A 20,306-nucleotide genomic window follows, 5' to 3' on the forward strand; every position below is an offset into this window, starting at 1 on the left:
ATTGATATTAATGTCTCCAACAATAATAACATTATTTTTCAATGATTCAATTTCTTGCGACAGTTCTTGTAAAAATACATTTTCGGGTATGTTTTGAAGTCTGTACAGACAGAAGAGTTTAAAATAGGACTTCTTAAAACTAATATTTAGAAGTAATGCGTCTGCTGACGTCATATTTACTTGTGCTGGTAAACAACCCAAGTCCTTGTCTACAAAACATAACACACTCCTCCCGCTCTATAGCTATCATTGCAATGAGCAAAAGTATTATAGCCAGGAATGTTATACAAGCAGACTTCCTCAGTGTTGATCCAGATTTTCGCTTAGTATTATGAAATTAACTTTGTGATTTAAGCTGCTTAACTCTACTAAGAAACTGTCAAAATTTCTTCTTATACTTCTTATATTGGTATAAATAAAAACTGAGGCTGTCTACTCTGTTATTTGGCGTAAAAAAAGGAGTTGAAGTCTTCGTTTAGCGATAGATTGGATGTTTCAAAATTCATTTAGGTGTTTAGAAAATAAAAAATAAAATAAAAAGTTTACTGTAAAGTTTGTTGGGGAAAAAATAATTGAATAACACTAAAGAAAAAAGAAGTTAGCGCCAAATATTTAAGGTTTTATCAGATCAAAAAGGCTTTACAAGATATTTGAGCCTGCTTACTTGAGCTTTTCTAAATCTCTTTGTACGAGTCTATTTTTATGTATCTCTCACCCTGACACTTTCTGACAAAGAACTTTCCGTCCCTGCACCATGCGTACATGAAACCTATTTCTTTACATTTTGTTTTCAACTTTGACAAGAATACCTTATTATCCGGCGACAAGTGTTCGTTGATGTAAATCCTTTGCATCGGTAAAGCAGGGTTGACGTCTCTGGCTGTCATCGCTGTTTTCTTCTGCCTGTAGTTTTCGATGAGTTTGTCCCCCGGGTTGCTCTCCTCACAAACTTCACTACCAGTGACGGGATGCGGTCTCTCTGGTATGAAGGAACACGGTGCGCTGTTGGAGATGTCCTGCTGTTGGATGTCCACACCCACCGCTGCAGCTCCGAGGTCCCTCACCACATCGAAGACGTCCTCGTTTTGGGTGACAGGTAGCCCGCTGACTTCTACGTTATCCTTCCTCGAGTACTGTTCCAGCATCCTGACTTTTCCTTTCAAAACGTCTACTTCACAGGTCAGATGACGGTTTTGAGATCGCAGTTCTTCGTTTTCCCTCTTCATGGCGGCAAGGTCGGTTCTTATTTCCTTCATCAGGCTGTTTGACTCATCCAGTTTGTTAGAGACAAAGCTAACTGAAGTGGAGAAGATCGCCCATCTCCTTTTTGAAAATCTTTAATTCTCCGAAGACCTCGGTTTTGAGCTCGTCCAAAACTCGGACCAAGAACTCCTTGGTAAGAACAGTGCCCGATGCGGAACTGGCGCCACTGGCAGCCGATGACGTGTTTACGACAGTCCCTGCACCTCCAGTCACGAGATGAACGAGTTTTTTTTTCCAGCTAAGTCGTCTTTAACGCACACAACATGAAAAATATTTTTCACACCGTCCGGCACATTTTATCACGGATTCAGCTTCCTCAAGCACGCAAAATTGGTTACAGACATCACAGATGATCGACATTATTTATATTAACACTTTAACAAACATAAAATAAAGAAACACAGATTAAGAGTTTACTTGATGGAACGCGCGACAAAACGACACGACGCGGCGTGCACGGGTAGAGAGTAGATAAGCTACGCAGCTGAGCGACCTTATCAGCTCGGCGGACGGAGCTAGACAGTTCGGCTATCTGGTGCTGTACACTCTCACTGTCAGGTTATTGCACCACATACTATATGGGTTGATCCATATTCATGTGAAATACCCTGACAGTTCGGCTATCTGATGCTGTACACTCTCACTGTCAGGGTATTGCACCACATACTATATGGGTTGATCCATATTCATGTGCAATACCCTGACAGTTCGGCTATCTGATGCTGTACACTCTCACTGTCAGGGTATTGCACCACATACTATATGGGTTGATCCATATTCATGGCAACATTACTAATTTTGAAACTAAATTTAGTAGAAAATCATGTACATATTTGTATACAAATTTACAATTTTCCATAACCTTGGCCATTTGCATTGAAAGTTTCCTAAATATACGTTAAAACACATTCTTCTAACAGTAGTGACAAATATAATGCATAATGTTAATCCAAACGCGCTAAAAGTAATATTATCCTGTAGAATCTACTGATTAAAATATTATAGTTAATATTAACATACTATGAATAAATACTATTTACACCAGTACATGCAGGAACATAAAAGTACTTAACAGTATGTATAATAAGGCGTTCGATTTCATGTATTTTGTGCAATGTATACATATTACATTGTAATATTTAATTTGAGTAAGATTTAAAATAGCTATATTATTATTGCCTATTGAATAACATAATGATAGTCTGTTTCGGATCCGTAAAACTAGGTTTAATTGTCGATAGTCAAAGTTATTTGAGATATCGGATTGAGAGATGAATATTCGCTGTATGGTGAGGAGTAGTTAAAATGGTTGTTTATGAATCAATCGATATATCCATAATCCATAAGATTTCATGATACTGCGCTGAAACTGCAAATCGTAGACGATTCTTGCATTTCCGTTGAAGTGATAGGGAACCGGGAAGCTTAATGCAGGTAATGGTTCTTTGGAAGTCATGGCATTGTTTTGTAAACAATATTTGCAGGAGGTCACATGCATTTTAGTAACATATCTTTATTTTAACAAGGTCTACTTATTCAATGTTTACCACATCACTTTTTGTCTTTTAAATTACAGTTCTTGCAAAATTCTTTGGATGATCATTATTGTCGATGAATGCCTTCGTATTAAACATTATCCAAGTGTTAGTTAGCAACATCAATGGTAAATCCATTCTTAACATATCTGATCGTTATTTCAAATCAAATTTCTTACATTTATGTTATAATTGACCTTTATGACATTAAAAATAGGTTTATGAACAATTATTGGAGTGAAAACAAGGTAATCCACTGGAATTATTTTAATATGGCCATGAGCGGCATATCAATTGACGTAATTAATCTATGTTAGCCACTGCAGTATAAAATGAGTTGAGAAAGTCCATTTATCCAAAATTTAAATTTACTGAGGAAATAAACTGCAAATAGTAGTTCAACTGTCCACGTCTTATGTTTTCTACATGCACTTGACGAAGCTTCTCTATAAAGTACAAGCTTTCGCAATTTGGATAGGAATTGACAGATTCCCTTTTCAGTTTCTTACAGTCTTGTCCTAGAAATTAAAATAAACCATGACTATGACAATTATCGTTGGTATTTATCATACAGAATATTATATAATTATAACAAGGTAAGAAGAATATGCTGTACGTATAACGTAAGTTTTCGCTAAACTTGCAAAGAAAGGTATGTCTGTAGCTTATTTCAATCTTGATGTCTGGTAGATAGATAGATACGAAAAATCGTACAGAAGAGAAAATTTTATCACTAGCAAACAAAATATGTATCAGCCTACTAAGTGACTTATACAATTCATTCTTGTTTATGTATAAATGAAGGTACGTGCAATCTTTCCACATTATATTTTGTCTCACTATTTACTATTAAATATAACTGTACTTATTTATTATTCTTTTCAGACAGTAAAATGACTCTAAATATATAGGAAATATGTTTAAAAATACCAAGGTGAACTGATAGCTAAACAAACTAATACAATAGTATATGGTTACTAATTGTGTTATGTATTTAAGATCTTGTAGTGATATAACTACTTTACATACTGTCAGTATGCCTTTCCAGATATCTTGCCTGATATATTTTTCCACATGAGACATTTATATTTTGTTTCATTGAGATATGTTTTAAAACCAGTATTTAAATAATAAAAGGCCAAAAAAACATAAAATCCCATGGAGTGCCATGCACCATCGTCGAACTAGGTGTTGCTTATACAAGGTGATTCATACCATCCGCCTCAAACGACTAGTCTCCTAACGGCTAATTGCGGAAATTAATATTTTAACAAAGTTCTCACTAAGATAACGCTATAATTTTCTTGATAACAGAGTTTAAATAAACTCTATAACAATAAAAGATGTCCAAAACGTTTTCGGTACACATTCTATTTTAATAAAACCGAAATTATTTTAAATACATTCTTTAGAGTCAATATAATGTGACATTGGTTTAAACTAAATCCTTACAGTTAGCCGTTTAACAGCTCGCCAATTGAGAATGGGGGGGGGGCTAAAACGTCCTGAATAGAAATGTATCTCCATACAAACTTTCCAATCTATGGGTTAGTTTGTTTTAGAGATAACGTGATAAACAGAAAGACAGACAAAAACTTTTCCAGCTCCTCGATTTTTTTTGTTTTCTTTATTTAGTAACATTGTATTTTGTATAATTATCTACAATGTGCGATTTTGAGACACTTGGCTAGATTAGATTTATATTTGTCAAAAAATTAAGGATTATGGACCAACTATTCATTTCCTTTAAAATGTATTGACTCATTTAATTTTTTAGTTAGAAATTTTGAAAATAAATACTTTTTGTAGTATTCTGGAACAATTTTTAGTAATTAGTAGAAGTCTGTATTCGTAAAGTTTTATATATAGTATTCTGATGAGATTGATTCAAAGATTGGTTGGTTGCTTATGCAATGTTAGACTCGAAGTTCTGTGAAGTCCATTGTTGGATTAAGCTGTCGAATTTCTCAATGTTCTTGCAATTCGATGTTAAGCTGGTATTTGACCCAGTTATAATAATATTGGAGTTTCAGGACGTTTTTAATTATTAAGGATATTGGAAGTTAATTTAATGTTTTGATAACATTATTAATTTTCATTTTTTAAAGTTTAATATTTTTACTAAACAATTGGTCAGAGATTAATTAAATAAAACTACGTATTTTTAAATATAACACCCATATTTACAGGATATGAATTATAAATTTAACGATTGAAGGGCTTATTTGGTCTAGGATATTAATTAAAATATTGCATAATAATGTTAGTAAGTGGGGTTTTCATAATAGACTAAAGTTTACACGAAAAACAAACGTAAGTTAGTGTTTTCAATAAATTCTATGACTTTTAAGGAATTCTGTAATAATATAGTTAAATAGTATGAGATTTAGTACATAGTAGTTGAGGTTTTTTTACAAAGTCTGAAGGTTTTCATGCAACACCATCTTGCAATTTAATTTTGATAAAGAATGAATTACTCGTTAATAACGCAGTACCTCAGCCCGCCAATACAAACAAAGTTACAAGCAATTTCACTTCTTGTGAATTGATTTGCTCACTCCACAGTCAGTCCTTTTTTTTCTCTAGCACCGCCAGCAATTAATCTACGTACATATCCCTCCCCCAGACTATACTAGTGGGAATTTTGGCACACATTCCATACTTTTGCCTAATTACCACAATTAAATCTGTATTTGTTTTAAACAACACTGCCGTTCAATGATTAATAGTAATTTTAAAACACAAAAACGGTCTAGAGCTCGTAATAATCTTATAATGTCGGTAAATGTTTAGAATGGAAAATACGTGATATTTTAGATCAACATAAATATAATATTTTTTAGATAAAACCATCTTACATATTTTTATTAATATTAGAACAATGGATTTCAATATATGAGTGATTTTTATAAAATATTTTCGATTTATTTCATATATAAACTAGCTTTATGACAAACTTGTCCTCGAGTAAAGATGATAATGCAGATTTTTTCCTCTGTTTGGATCAATTATCCTGAACTTGACCTTAAATCTTCAATCTACATATTGATGTGCATACAAGAGGCACATCCAGGATATGGATTCATATTTTGTTGTGGCGGAGAAGTGTACAATCTCTCTCTTGCCTGATAGAAGGTTTTCAGAAATTATTCACAAACAAACCACCGTAATTCTACAATGTTATGCTCTTGTCAGCTACTTAATACAGTGCGTCTAGCTGTGCTAAATATAAATAACGCAAACTATCAAACATATTTACTTTTTGTAACCTTTACATGAGTGGTGATATTCTATACTCGGAATCTGTTCTAAGCAGTAATGAAAAATGCTTTAAAGTCTCTTAACTAAGCAATAAATGTAATATAATGAAATCCTTTCCTTTTATTTCTAAAGATTTATATGAAATTCCTAAACAAATTTTTAATTATAATAAAGTTTATGAATAAATTACAATTTAAATTTAACAATTAATTAGTTTCCAAACTATGATAGCCCTTTAATACAGTTTCAAGTATAATAGATTAGACATAGCGAATTACTCGCTACTTGTTTCTTTGAGGCCATAGAATCATTAGGAGTCTCAGTCTGCTTGGAGAGGTTGTGTGGAGGTATTTAATTTCAGATTTTTATTTTGGTTAAAAATTTGAAAAAATAATGAAAATGCCATTTAACGCAGTTTATTATATTATATGTTTAAATACATCATGTGGCATTATTATACTATTATTCATTTCATACGGTTTTGAAATCCCATCAAATGCTCCCCGAATGCTTGTACGAATTAACAGTTACGATGATACATCAAAACTTAGTAAAGGTCAATGAAAGGCTATGAAATCAATTATTAGAATCAATTATTATTTTATATATATATATATATCGATAAAAGTACATGAAAGTAACACTAATTAATAGGAGGAAGTACATTTAAAAATCCCAAGGTGATTTGAGGGCTAAGCAAATTAATATATGGTTGCTATTTGTGATACGTATTTATTATCTTGTAGTGCTATTACTACTGTAGGTTTTTCAACAGTATAAGCAAGTAAAATAAAAACATGCTTCTATGATCATTCCATAAAATCATATAAGACTCACCTTAGATTTTCTTCAAGGGGTGGACCTAAAGGTGAGCTAAAACGTGGACTAAAAGTAGTACTAAAAGGAAGCTGTGATTGAGTAGTTCTTTTATCAATATTATTTCCCATCAATGGATGATTTAAAATATTACGAACGGTAAAAGTATTTTTATGTTTTGTACTTATATTTAGGCAGTTCGTTCAAGGGAACTGAAATAATGGAAGCAATAAGTAATGTTGCCAATGTACTCTATTATTTAAGTATTATTTGATCTCATTCTCAAACGGAAGTGACTCCGCATTTCACCAATAAATTACTCATTAGCAAGTAACACTAGAAGTTCCGCTGCAGAATGAGAAAGAAAACAGCAATTAGTATAACAGCTAATATTCCAGTAATTAATTTTCACATCTAGTAGCGTTACTGTTCAAGTTCAAGTTCGAAACTCTTTATTGAAGTCTACATATCATTACATAACTTTGCGTAGTCATTACCGTGTAAGGTTGTTATTTTAATTATTTACCCACTTAGAAGCGGGAAAATTATTCTGCTGTTCATACGCAACCCCTTTTGATAAGTCTTTATATTAATAGTCCAAGAATCAAGAACTAATTTGCATTATATTAGAACACAATCTAAATCTTCATTAAATCAAGAGAGAAATTACCATTGATAGATGAACCGATCGTCCGTTAATACGACCAATCGACCGAAAATGGTATCTTAGTGGCTTTTATATTTATTAAAATGGTTTAGCTTCGTGGCTGATAGTAATATACATATTATTTAAATGTGTAAATTTTGGTTTTATTTCTTTTATATTAATAGAATTATGAGTGAAAAAAGATATTCGGTATATTTGAACTAAACCTCTTTCTCCACTTCCACCATAACTAGCATGATTACATCTAGATTATTTTATAATATAAATTCCTCCATAGTTTTTAGATAGAAACTAAATGTTGATTATAAAACTTTCTAGCCTACCATAATACAGAGAAAGATGTCAGAATAGACGGATTCATGGTTTTAATCATTTAACTTTAATTTTTGTAATTCTATGCTAATGAACCAAATAGACCCTAACAAGTAGGGCAAAGAAAGATTGCTAAGAAAAACCCAAATTTACGAGTATAATTTATTTGCAAGTATGACGATATTCTGAATAATATTTAGACATTATTTGCCACTTTCCTGTCATAGAGGGTTTCATTACCAACGAATACCAGTTCAGCTTTTTTTGATCAATCTGAATAATTTGTAATATATTTCATTTGTAAGTTGAGTAAATTAATTCATACTACAGGGTGCGGCACTCAATCCCGCATTTATAAATAGCGCGCAGGAGCGTAGGAGTGGTGGGGGCCGAGCAGCCAAGGTCACCATTGTGTTCTCCTATTCATAGCATTTCAGTAGACATGGAGCCGTGGACTAAGCAACAACGTTCGTTTGCCGTGAAAGCTTTTTATCAAAGTGGTAGCTGTGTAGCCGCTATGCGTCGTTTCCGAGCGCATTTTCAAATTAATCGCAATAGACCAGTGCCTTCGGTAAACGCAATTAAGTTGTGGGTTGAAAACTTTGAAAATATTGGTGAAACGACAAGGAAAAGAGGTGGCAGTGCGAGATCAGTGCGAACTCCAGAGAATATTGAACGCGTTCGAATTGCTGTGGGAAGAAGCCCTCGGAGATCAGCGCGTCGACAGAGTACGGCACTTGGAATTTCTGACAGAACCGTCAGAAGAATTTTGAGGTTAGATTTACATCACCATCCTTACAAAATTCAAGTGGTTAACGCTTTGAATGAGAATGACTTTGATGCTCGACTGCGTTTCTGTAACCATTTTTTGGAAATGATTGAAGAAAATGGTGAGCTTGTTCACAACCTCTGGATGAGTGACGAGGCGCATTTTCATTTATCGGGATATGTGAACAAACAGAACTTTAGGTATTGGAGTGACCAGAACCCGCAAAAATTACATCAAAAACCTCTCCATTCATCTAAGGTAACAGTTTGGTGCGCAATGTCCTCGTCGGGTATCATAGGCCCTTATTTTTTTGAAAACGAAAGAGAGCAATCTGTTACCGTGAATGTTGAGCGCTATTCGACAATGTTAAGGACATTCTTCATTCCTCAGCTTCGGCAACATGAAGTGAATAAAGAAACATTGTTTCAACAAGATGGAGCAACAAGTCACACAGACCGCGTGAGCATGAACGTTCTTAACGGAGTTTTCCCAAACCGAGTGATTTCCCGCAATGGCCCGATTCCGTGGCAGCCCCGTTCACCAGACCTCACTGCGTGTGATTTTTTCTTGTGGGGTTACCTAAAAAGTAAAGTATACGAAGAAAGACCTCATACTGTTGGTGAACTGAAGGCAAGAATCCGGCTAGAAATTGAGAGAATTCCTCAGCCTATGCTTCGTGATGTTATGAACAGCTTCGCAAATCGCCTGCGCGAATGCCGTACTCGGGAAGGCCGCCATCTTGCTGATGTTATTTTCAAACAGTGATTATTTTCAATGTTTCTTAAATGCTTTTTAATGTAGAAAACTATTTTATGAATATAATTTTGATATCTACGTCCGTGTATTTTTTACACCTATTTCAAAATGCGGGATTGACTGCCGCACCGTGTATTTAAACCCGGTTCATCCATAATGTACAAAATATATATTCACTATAAGATTAATTTGTTTTACATGTATAGTTTTATATATCATGGCATTGAGGTACAGTTGGATGCATATAAGAAAAGGATGGTTTTTTTAAACATTTGTGATTAATTGTACCTGATTGGCAAAGGCAATAGTTTTGGGCCGAACATTGTTTGTACTGCATCTTGTACTCTTCAACACCAGTATCTAGACAGTATATAGATCTTATGCCAATCCATTTGGGAGGATGAAATTCTTATGGCAGATGAAAACATATATCGGTTTGGAATTCACAGTTATCATAAAAACTTATACGCACTCCCAATATGTATACTTCTCCTACTTCTACTCACAAAGCAGTTTAATAGATCCATGTAGACCTCCCGCGGATCTGGCGCTAACATGGGCTCTTATGGAGTTATTCTGGACCAATGAGAGAGCAGCAATGGCGGCTAGGCCACGCCCCCTGCACCCCTCCCCACAACCACCATCGTCTCTGGATCAATGAGAGGGCAGCAATGGCGGCTAGGCCATGCCCCTGCCCCCACCCACCCCCTCCTACACCCCCTGTCACCTCCTGGTCCCTCCCCTAGCCAATGGGAGATTGTCTCTTATGGGAGGTACATTTCTGTGTTTCCTAACCACAGACTTCCTGTTTTCCGACGACTTATCTCAACCTAGACTTCCTGTTTGTCACACACCTCTGACTTTCTGCACTGCTTAACCACCCGTCCACAGGTCCCGTGTCGACGCCTATTGACACTCACCTTTTTGAGTACCTGAGAGTCTTAACACCCGCACCCGCGTATCTGATGGCTCCTACAGGAGTCCGACACTGTCCTACTGCCTCCCGCACTCCGAGCCTGGCGTAATGCCCATACCCGGATTTTGACCGCCTAACCTTTACCGGCAATGCACGACATATTCCGTCACCCATCTTTTCGAGTACCGGAGTGTATGAAAAACCGCACCCACATTTCTAACGGCCCCTACCCAAACATTTCGAATGCCTCCAATACTCTTAACCACATATATTACCCACACTGTTATTTCTAACAATTCACTCCAGGACCTAGCCACCCATCTATACCCCCGTCTCTTGCAGACCCATACCTGAACAGTTCCTCACAGGGTTCCAACTTATACCCAAATCGGTACTCTGATCGCCTATCTTTTATCGGATGAATGATGATCTTTTAACCGTGTACTCGTACCCTGCCGAAACCCTACACTTTTCGATTGCCTCCAGTACTCCTACCCGAGCGTATCGCTCATACACGGATTTTGACCATTTTACAGTCCAATGTACCACATAGGCCTGCAATCGCCCGTCTCCTGGACATGCACCTGTATTTCTAATGGTCGTTACAGAAACCTCACACTATCCTATTACCTCTCATACCTCGGCTCTTAACCACGGATATTGCACATACTACGATTTCTAAATCCCCGACCTTTACGCGTGTATACGCCTACAGCCTCCCACCTCTCTCGTGTACCCAAGCGTCTTCGGCCCTCATCTGCACCCTGCTGAGGCCCCACACTTTCCACTCCTAGTCAGGCATAAAGCCTATACCCAGATTTTTACCATTTTACCGACCAATGTACCACATAGGCCTGCAATAGCCCGTCTCCTGGACATGCTAAGACCTACTTTTCTAACGGATCCTGCAGAGGCTTCACACTTTCCTATTGTCTCCCATACCTCGGCTCTTAACTACGGATATTGCACATACTATGATTTCTCACTCCCTGACCTTTACGTGTGTATACGCCTACAGCCTCCCACCTCTCTCTCTCTCTCTCTCTCTCTCTCTCTCTCTCTCTCTCTCTCTCTCTCTCTCTCTCCTCTCTCTCTCTCTCTCTCTCTCTCGTGTACCCAAGCGTCTTCGGCCCTCATCCGCACCCTACCGAGGCCCCACACTTTCCACTCCTAGTCAGGCATAAAGCCTATACCCAGATTTTTACAATTTTACCGACCAATGTACCACATAGGCCTGCAATAGTCCGTCTCCTGTACATGCTAAGACCTACTTTTCTAACGGATCCTGCAGAGGCTTCACACTTTCCTATTGTCTCCCATACCTCGCTCTTAACTACGGATATTGCACATACTATGATTTCTAACTCCCCGAGCTTTACGTGTGTATGCGCCTATCTCTCGTGTACCCTAGCGTCTTCAGGCCCTCACCCTCACACTGACGGGACAACAACACTTTCCAAATGCCTCCCGTACTCTTACCCAGGGGTATCACCCATACCCAATTTAGACCACGTACACATTACCGACTAGTATCCAAAAAGTCCAACAGGCATCCATATAATATGTCGTACACCACGTCTCTTAGCCCTTACACATACTCCACGACTCCACACTCTAAAGTGTTTACTACGCGTAGCGTCACATTCGAAAATTGTCTTCCCACCATTAATACCCTGTACTGGTTCCCACACATATAGTTAACACCTTTACCGTATTAATCTCCATATACGAGTATTTACCGAGCACATCGCACAATCTTAGTTAGCCTTACCTTCGTAGGGTTCAAACTTGCATTTCGTTCAATTTCTAACATACCGAGGTCCCCATTAAAAAAAAAACCAGGCCTAACACGGGACTCTCATTTTACTGACAAATATTCATACATTACCTGAAAGTGTAATGCTAATATTTACCGAGTACTTTCCCAACAGGATATTCTCATCCCGAGGTCCTAGTCTCAAGCTAACAGCTTATAACACGAGGCGTACCTTCTGAGCGACTACTATTTGCCGATCAATGCCCGTGCATATGTTTCAATACCTGGACACCTAATGTCTACGAAGTACTTCATATACTCTTATCCCACGCCACCCATCACGGGACCCTAATTTCTGTTACCTTTCACTTGGATGTCTATCACTTCATTCCGGGACCCAACTCTCAAGCAGACTTAACCGGTAATTAAAAGAACCGTATTTCATTATTAACAAAGCACCATACATTTATTTCAACTACTGCTTAGACATTTAGTTTCCATATTAATCAAGTATTTTGTTTTCACTTAACCCACGCCTCCCTTTACGGCACTCCAACTTTTTATCCACGTTAAATCCACCATCACTTTCTAACGGCCAGGCTCTCATTTTCATAATATCAAGCGGGCGTAGCTTAATACGGAATACCATCCCATACAATTTAAGCTTTACCGTGTGTAATTATATATGTCGCTTATACTTGGACATCTAAAGACCCATCATACCTCACTCTGGTTTCCTAGCTGTTCCCTTACTTTAATTTATTTATAAAGAGACGCATACAGAGGTATTAGTCCAATCGTCTCGAGACCGCGTTATACTAATGTTTATATTATAATCTATACTAGCACTTTATGAAATCTCGACCACAGTGACTTACCCATTGCACCGGCTCATGACACTGCTCGTAACGGACAGTTTGCGGTTTGCGGTTACCTGCATCCTCGGACTCTGATAATTCATTTTCTACAACAATATTAAAACTAATAACTATTATAACATCTTCAGTACAGCACGGGATATCTGCCATCCTGAATACAGTCGGAATAATACATAGGTACTGCATTCGGTGTGTAATAAGTTTTAATTTTTCTCCCGAGTGTGATGTAAAGAGCTTTAACTTATTTATAGTCTATTTTCAAAAAAAAACGTATACCGCTTCGTATACTTTGAATTTAGTTAATCATACAGGATGCGATGATTGAGGTTTGCGGTTACATGTAAAAACCCAGACGAGTAACGGTACAGCTGCAACCGCAATTTTAAGAGACCTCATTGGTCAAAATAAGCGCGTCTCTGATTGGTCTAAAATAGCCGCCAAGCACTCTGATTGGTCGGTGTTCTACACAGGCGGCAGAGATTTCCCTGTCTCGCCAGTCTGGAGGTGGACGTCAAAGAGGTAAGACCTATGTCGCTCTGTTCCTTGATATTGCACAACATTGTGTATACAGAGTCGATATCAAGACAAGAAATTTTATAAAAGTAAATTAGCTTATAGGAGTTTTATTACATTTTCAGTTTATTAAGTGCTTGTACTTTATTTAGCGATCACAGACATTAAACTCCTTTACACTGTGTGTTTTCTTAAAGTGTTTATACTATTGCTTCTTTAAATCTAATACAGTGTTATTGTGTTTTTATGAAAGTGAACAAGTTGATTCGTTGTGTTACTGTGTTTGTATCGTAGTGACAAACCCAACATAGATTTCGTTCATTTATTTGTGTGTCGTATTTATAATCAAGTTTTGTGTAATTTATTTCGGTTATTACATCATACCACAGTGCACTGTAAAAAAGTTTACTGCGCATGCGCACCTCCTACACTTACTTAAATGCGTGACGTGGTCTTCTTGTCATTCTTAGACGTGACGTTGAACAGTCAACACCCATTCCAAAAGCTTGTATCAAAGCTGCTTGCTGTATTATTTTAGAGCTAATTACATACAACATGGATCCCGTAAAAGTTTTGCATACCGGTGAAACCTACTGTAGAAGGTTTAGAACATATGGGTCAGAAACAGTTTTCAAGTTTAACCCAGTACCCAAAGGAGTGTCCGAACTTGATTGGATTAAAAAGGGTTTTGGGAGTATTGTCGAAAAGGCGAAAGCCGGTACTACCGAATATGACTACCTAGGCTTCACTTTAGATTCTCTGAATTTTAGGACCAAAGATTCCGGATATATCGCTTATAGACCTGCAAATCAAGTTCACGGGGATATAATTTGGGATATATTTGGAAAACTTATCCAAAGTAATACGGATTCGATTAAGTCCATGGACACATTTAGAGTTAAGTGCACCCGCACCAATATTCCAGTAGGTAGTGGTGGCCTCAGAAGACCAGGTTTGTACAATAATTTCCAAGAAGAATGTAAAGCACGTAATGGTATCGTAGTCATTAAGAATAGTGATAATCTGTGTCTGCCCCGAGCTATAGTGGTAGCAAAAGCCTATGCCAAAAAAGATCCTCAATTCAAGGCTATACGTGAAGACAAGGGTAAGCGACAGACTTTTAGAGCCCGAAAACTGATGACTAAAGCCGGTGTCCAAATTTCAGAACAGGGAGCTGGGACCCCCGAACTTTCAAAATTTCAAGACCACCTCAAAAAGTATAATATTACAGTTTATAATTACGATAATAAGGGTCGAGATGTGTATTTTTCAGGTAGTAACGATGATGCTCAGTACAAAATAAACTTGTTGTATCACGAAGGCCATTATAATGTAATAACTAGCCTAACTGCAGCTTTTGCGTGCCATTTTTTCTGCGAAGCATGCCATGTCCCTTACGACCATAAAGCTGAACACAGGTGTTCAAATATCTGTCATGCGTGCCAGACAGTCCCCTCTCCGCCTTGTAAAGAGGAGCATGGGGGAATTTTGTGCCCTGACTGTAACATGACCATGAAAAATCAGAACTGTTTTGCGGCTCATAAGAGTGAACGTTGTAAGTCCGTAAAAAAATGTTTACAGTGTCAAAGACTTGTGTTTTTGAACAACCGTAAGTCAAAACATGTGTGCGGTGAAGTCTTTTGCAAAATCTGTAACGAATTCATGCCCCCGAACCATCAATGCTACATGCGGGTCGACACAAACAAACCAAAAACCAAAGACTTTCTTTTCATTTTCTTTGATTTAGAGACCCGTCAAGATGAAATTTTAACGGAAGAATCTAGAGTTCATAAAGTTAACCTTTGTGTTTCTCAACAATTTTGTTGGAAATGTATTAATGGTAAATCTTGTGAAATGTGCAAAGACCGAACAAAGATCTTTGATAGTGATCCTGTGAATCAATTTATGAATTACGTAATGGAGGAGAGAAAAAAATTCAAAAACGTATGTGTAATGGCTCATAACGGTCAGGGTTTTGATTTTCAATTTCTGTTAAAGTACGTTCTCGAACAAACAAAATTCACTCCAGAGCTAATTATGCGTGGCACTAAAGTCATTCTTATGGAATTGGATAACGTCAGATTTATCGATTCGCTAAATTATTTCCCCATGGCCCTCTCTGCACTACCCAAAGCCTTTGACCTCCCCCCGGAGAAGAAGAAGGGTTACTTCCCTCATCTTTTCAACACTTTGGCAAACCAAAATTATGTAGGCCCCATACCACCCAAGGAGTACTATTGCCCTGAATCCATGTTTGAGAAGTCTTACAAAGATTTTGAAAATTGGCACAACGACCAACTTAACCAAAATGTAGTTTTTGACTTTCAAAAAGAGTTGGTCGAGTACTGTATCTCCGATGTGGAGATACTGGCGCAAGAGAGAGAGAGAGAGAGAGAGAGAGAGAGAGAGAGAGAGAGAGAGAGAGAGAGAGAGGTCTTTATTTACAATCATTGAGATTGAAATGGCGTCAACTTAACAAACATTTTTAGTAATAGTCCAAATACTTGCTTTACAACAATATTTCACTTGTTTTAAACAGTTTGCCCAGTCCATGAATTCCTTCACACTGTAAAATGGACGTTGCAGCAACCACTCGTAGAGTTTTCCTTTTAAGGCTTTTGGATCAGTCCTCTTCAGCTCCTCCGGTAGTAGGTTAAACAGCCTGGCCCCAGCATACGTCGGCTTCATTTCAAATCTTCTACTGTTGTGGGATGGAAGAATGAAATTGTGGGCAAATCGGGTGTTGTGCTGATGAATATCTTCTCCTCTAGGTATACTCTTTTTGCAGGCTAAAATGATCACCTCCAGTATGTATATATTTACAACTGTAAGAATCCTCCATCTTTTGAAGTGCTCACGGCAGCTCTCGTTCCACTCCAAATCTGCCATAATTCTGAGAGCTTTCTTTTGGATTGTGAGGACACGTTCGAGATGAAGCTGGGAAGCTGCGCCCCACAGAGTAACTCCATATCTCAGATGGCTCTCGAAGATGGAAAAGTATGTAATTTTAACGGCTTCAATGTTGCTGACGGACTTAACCCGTCTCAGGGCGAAGATACCGCTGCTCAGCTTGTCGCATAAGATGTTTAGGTGCTGCACCCACGACAACTTGCCATCGATGACGATACCGAGGTGTTTGGTGGATTCCACCAATTGAAGTCCAGGAAACTCAGAGATGGTATCTCTTTTTGAACCCATAACAAGCTGTTTCGTCTTGGTTTCATTAAAGACCAAATCATTCCCATTGCAGTAATCCATGGCCAGACCAAGTGCGATATAACCTTTGATTTCCAAATCCTCCGCAGAAATACTGGATGACAAAAGGACAGAGTCGTCTGCATACATGATTGTTTTGCAGAACTCTTGAGTGTATTCTGGTAAATCGTAGGTAAACAGGATAAAGATCACAGGACCCAGCACGGACCCCTGTGGAACGCCCCTGGTAATGGGGAGCTGACTTGACCTGAAGAAGGTGGTCGCTTTATTGTCGAAATGCCTTAGTTCAACTAATTGGTCTCTGTCTTGAAGGTAATTGCTGAACCAGTTCCAAGCGGTGTCCCTGAATCCAAGCTTACTGAGCTTAGCCAGGATTAGCTCATGACCTAGGCAATCATAAGCCTTGCTCAGATCCAGGTAGACACCGGTCACACTATGTCCCTCCTCGAGCCTATCAATGATGTATTCCACCAACTCCACTAAAGCAGTCAGAGTTGACTTCTTACTTAGGAATCCATGTTGTTCTCTGAGTTGTATGGAATTCTTCTGTAGGTGTTCACAGATCCGCATATGTACAACTTTCTCTATAACTTTTGAAAAGGTAGAGACCAGAGAAATCGGCCTGTAGTTTTCCAAATCATGCTTGCTTCCTTGTTTGTGAAGGGGTATCACTTTTGAAGACTTCATCTTCTTAGGACAGACACCAAGTCGGAGGCTCAAGTTGACAACGTGCAGTAGCGGCTCAAGCAGTTCCTTTTCACAGCCCCTCAACATCACAGAGGAGAACTCATCTAGCCCCGCTGAAGTTTTGTTCTTCATGTTACGTATTATTTTACTTAACTCCCTCTTCGATGTTGGCTCAAACTCTGTCAATGGGAAGGCTATGTTCAGGTCCCCGCTGGGAATTGTGCGAGGATCACCCTTGTCCACCCTGTTCAACGTATCCTCCGCCACTGATGTGAAGAATTTGTTGAAACTATTGGCCATCTCTTGGGGACTACTGGACTCCACACCATCGAGAAGCAAGTGATTCACGTTTGAGTGTTCTTGAGTTTTTTCTCGTCTTTCGCTATTAATGACAGTCCATATTGCTTTTGCCTTGTTATTTGATTCAGCGATAAAATTGGCACTAGCTTGCTTTCTCAATGATTTTAGTTTTAAATCATAGGCTTTTTTTAAGTCAGATGATCTTTTTTTGTCTTCTTGTCTGCCGTACAGTTTAAAAGCATTTTCGGCTTGTATGAACTCTTGTTTCATTTGATTAGCTTCGTGATCATAAGCCAGAGTAATTGATTTACGTGGTTTCTGTCTAGTATTTTTGGCTGGACAGGTAGTATCAAGGGCAGAAGTTACAATGGCAAGAAAATTGTTATACGCGTCATCCACGTCAATACACGTTAGTACTCTATCCCATGATTGAAGGTCGAGATGCATCCTCAAATTTTCAAGATTTATGCTGTTGATGTGACGACGAGTTGACAGGATTGGAACTTTCTTTTTTATTTCAAAATTGAGGCTACACAGCTGGCCGGTGTGGTCTGAGATTCCTGTATGGAGGACCTGCACGTTGACATCACCGATGTACTCTGCAGAGACACAGCACATGTCTATGGAGGAGAAGGTTTTCTGAGTCACTCTAGTCGGGGCCAGATCAATTCTTTCCATATGAAAACCTGCCAGTAGTTCATTCAGAAGAACTCCCTCTCTGGATGTTTTGAGGCCATCGACATTAAAGTCACCGACAATGAAAACCACATTTTTCTGTGATCTCCACTGTTCCAGTATCGAAGACAGTGTCATTAGGGTCAGCAAGTAAGCATCCTTATCGTTGTTTGGGGGACGATAGATGCCAAGAACATGTAGATTAGTTTTCCTATTGAGACCAATGGAAATAGCAGAAACTTCGCAAACAAGAGGAGTGCTAAGATATTCAATGTTTAATGTTGTTACTTCATTTTGTATACTATTATGCTTATATATTGCTATTCCTCCTTTTGAAATACCTTCTCTGCAGAACGATGTCACCAACTCATAGTTTATAAGTCTCGTATTGGCCATGTCATCCCCATTTTGCCCATGTTCCGAAATTACAATTACATCCGGAACAAGCTCATGAAGGCAATGGTTAAATCTTTCTATTTTATTCTTCATTCGGTCTGCATTTTGGTGAAAAATCTTTAGATACTTATTTGAGCTTTTCTTGCGGAATTCACAAAATGTCTCCAGCGGGTCCGAGCGGGTTTCCATTTGTCTGGTTTCATGTGTCGCTTCCCTAAAAAATCTTTTTCAGCACTGACTGACTTGTCATTCTCTGATACTTGATTGTATGTTAATGATTTTGAATTTATTTGGCGAGGGTGCTTGTTTTGGTCTAAGCCCTTCAGGAAATCATCAATATTTGCATTAAAGAAATCTTGAATAGATTCCCCATCGTTCAGAAGTTTGGCACTAATCGGTGGTTTCCGTTTCAGCCGGAGATTTGGAGTAGATGTGTTGGATTCAGAAATTGAAGGATCAGTCAGGTTCTGACTTACAGGTATATTAGTTGGTGTTGAAGGGGGCACTGAAGGGATTGTGTTCTCGATCACAGTAATTCTATCTTCAAGAAGTTGATATTTGTTTTTCAAACTGTTAATATCCTTTGATAAGTCATCCGACAAGTCAGAAGCAAAACATTTTGGTACCTCGAGATTGACAGAGCTCAGTTTTGTATTTTTTAGAGAAATAATCTCATCTGTCATCATCAAATATTTATTTTTATTGACGTCTTCCTTGTTGTCTATTGATTTTTGTTTATTACGTTTTTTACTTACTCTTACTTGCCATTTATTAGCAGAGGCCCGTATTAGTTTGATAGGTGTAACAGCCTTATGTGACAAATCTCCCCCATTAGAAGGCAAGTGCTCCCTTCCTAAACATGAGGGAAGGTTTGTGTACCAGTCCCCAAAAGGTGTCTGAATACCGTTCATACAGTAATACTGATTTATAAACTTGGCATTTAAGATAACATTAAACCCACACTCGAAACCATTGTTTTTGCTGATAGCAAGGGATCTCAAAAATGCTACCCTCCATAATGCCAATCTTTAGAGCAACCTCATGAGCAGACTTCCTATTTACACCTGCCATGGAGTCGAGATGGTACGCTTCAGAGCTGGTTCTGTTCACAAACAGTAGAGACCAGTGAGTACCCGAGTCTGCATTATTTACATCAACACTGTTATTTACACTAAGAAATATATATTTACAAACGTAAAAGGTAGACTGTGATAACAATGTATTTACATCCTCCTGACAACTCAATTTGACAGCCTGAGTGAATGCAGGACCCATAAACATGTTGTCCTTGTTAGCGCTTTCTGACATGTTTACAAAATAGCTATCGATAATGTCATCATCCACCCACTTATCTTTAGTATTGCAAGGCTTACTATTAAAGGTAGCTACTTCCTTATTTAATAAATCCAACTTAAGACTAAGATGCTTTGCAGATAATAAACAAGCGTGTATTAAGTTTAGAAACATGTTTTTGAAAGAATGTAATGTAGACCCGTTCATGGAAGCCGTCACCATAGCCAGCGCCTGTAATTTGGTTTTTAGACGGAATTTTCTCAAAGCCAACACTATTGGTCTAGTCCCAAAGAACGG

At 38.0% G+C, this 20,306-nt stretch overlaps 1 protein-coding gene across 1 annotated transcript; it reads right to left on the reverse strand.

Annotated features, from left to right (window-relative positions):
- Nucleotides 1-19,667: 19,667 nt before the first annotated feature.
- LOC124360986 lies at nucleotides 19,668-20,024 on the reverse strand. Its single transcript, XM_046815021.1, has one exon. It carries the CDS (start codon nucleotides 20,022-20,024, stop codon nucleotides 19,668-19,670), a length of 357 nt encoding a protein of 118 aa, XP_046670977.1.
- Nucleotides 20,025-20,306: the final 282 nt, after the last annotated feature.

The sequence above is a fragment of the Homalodisca vitripennis genome, chromosome 4 (genome assembly GCF_021130785.1).
Source record: "Homalodisca vitripennis isolate AUS2020 chromosome 4, UT_GWSS_2.1, whole genome shotgun sequence".
Taxonomy (NCBI): Eukaryota; Metazoa; Arthropoda; class Insecta; order Hemiptera; family Cicadellidae; genus Homalodisca; species Homalodisca vitripennis.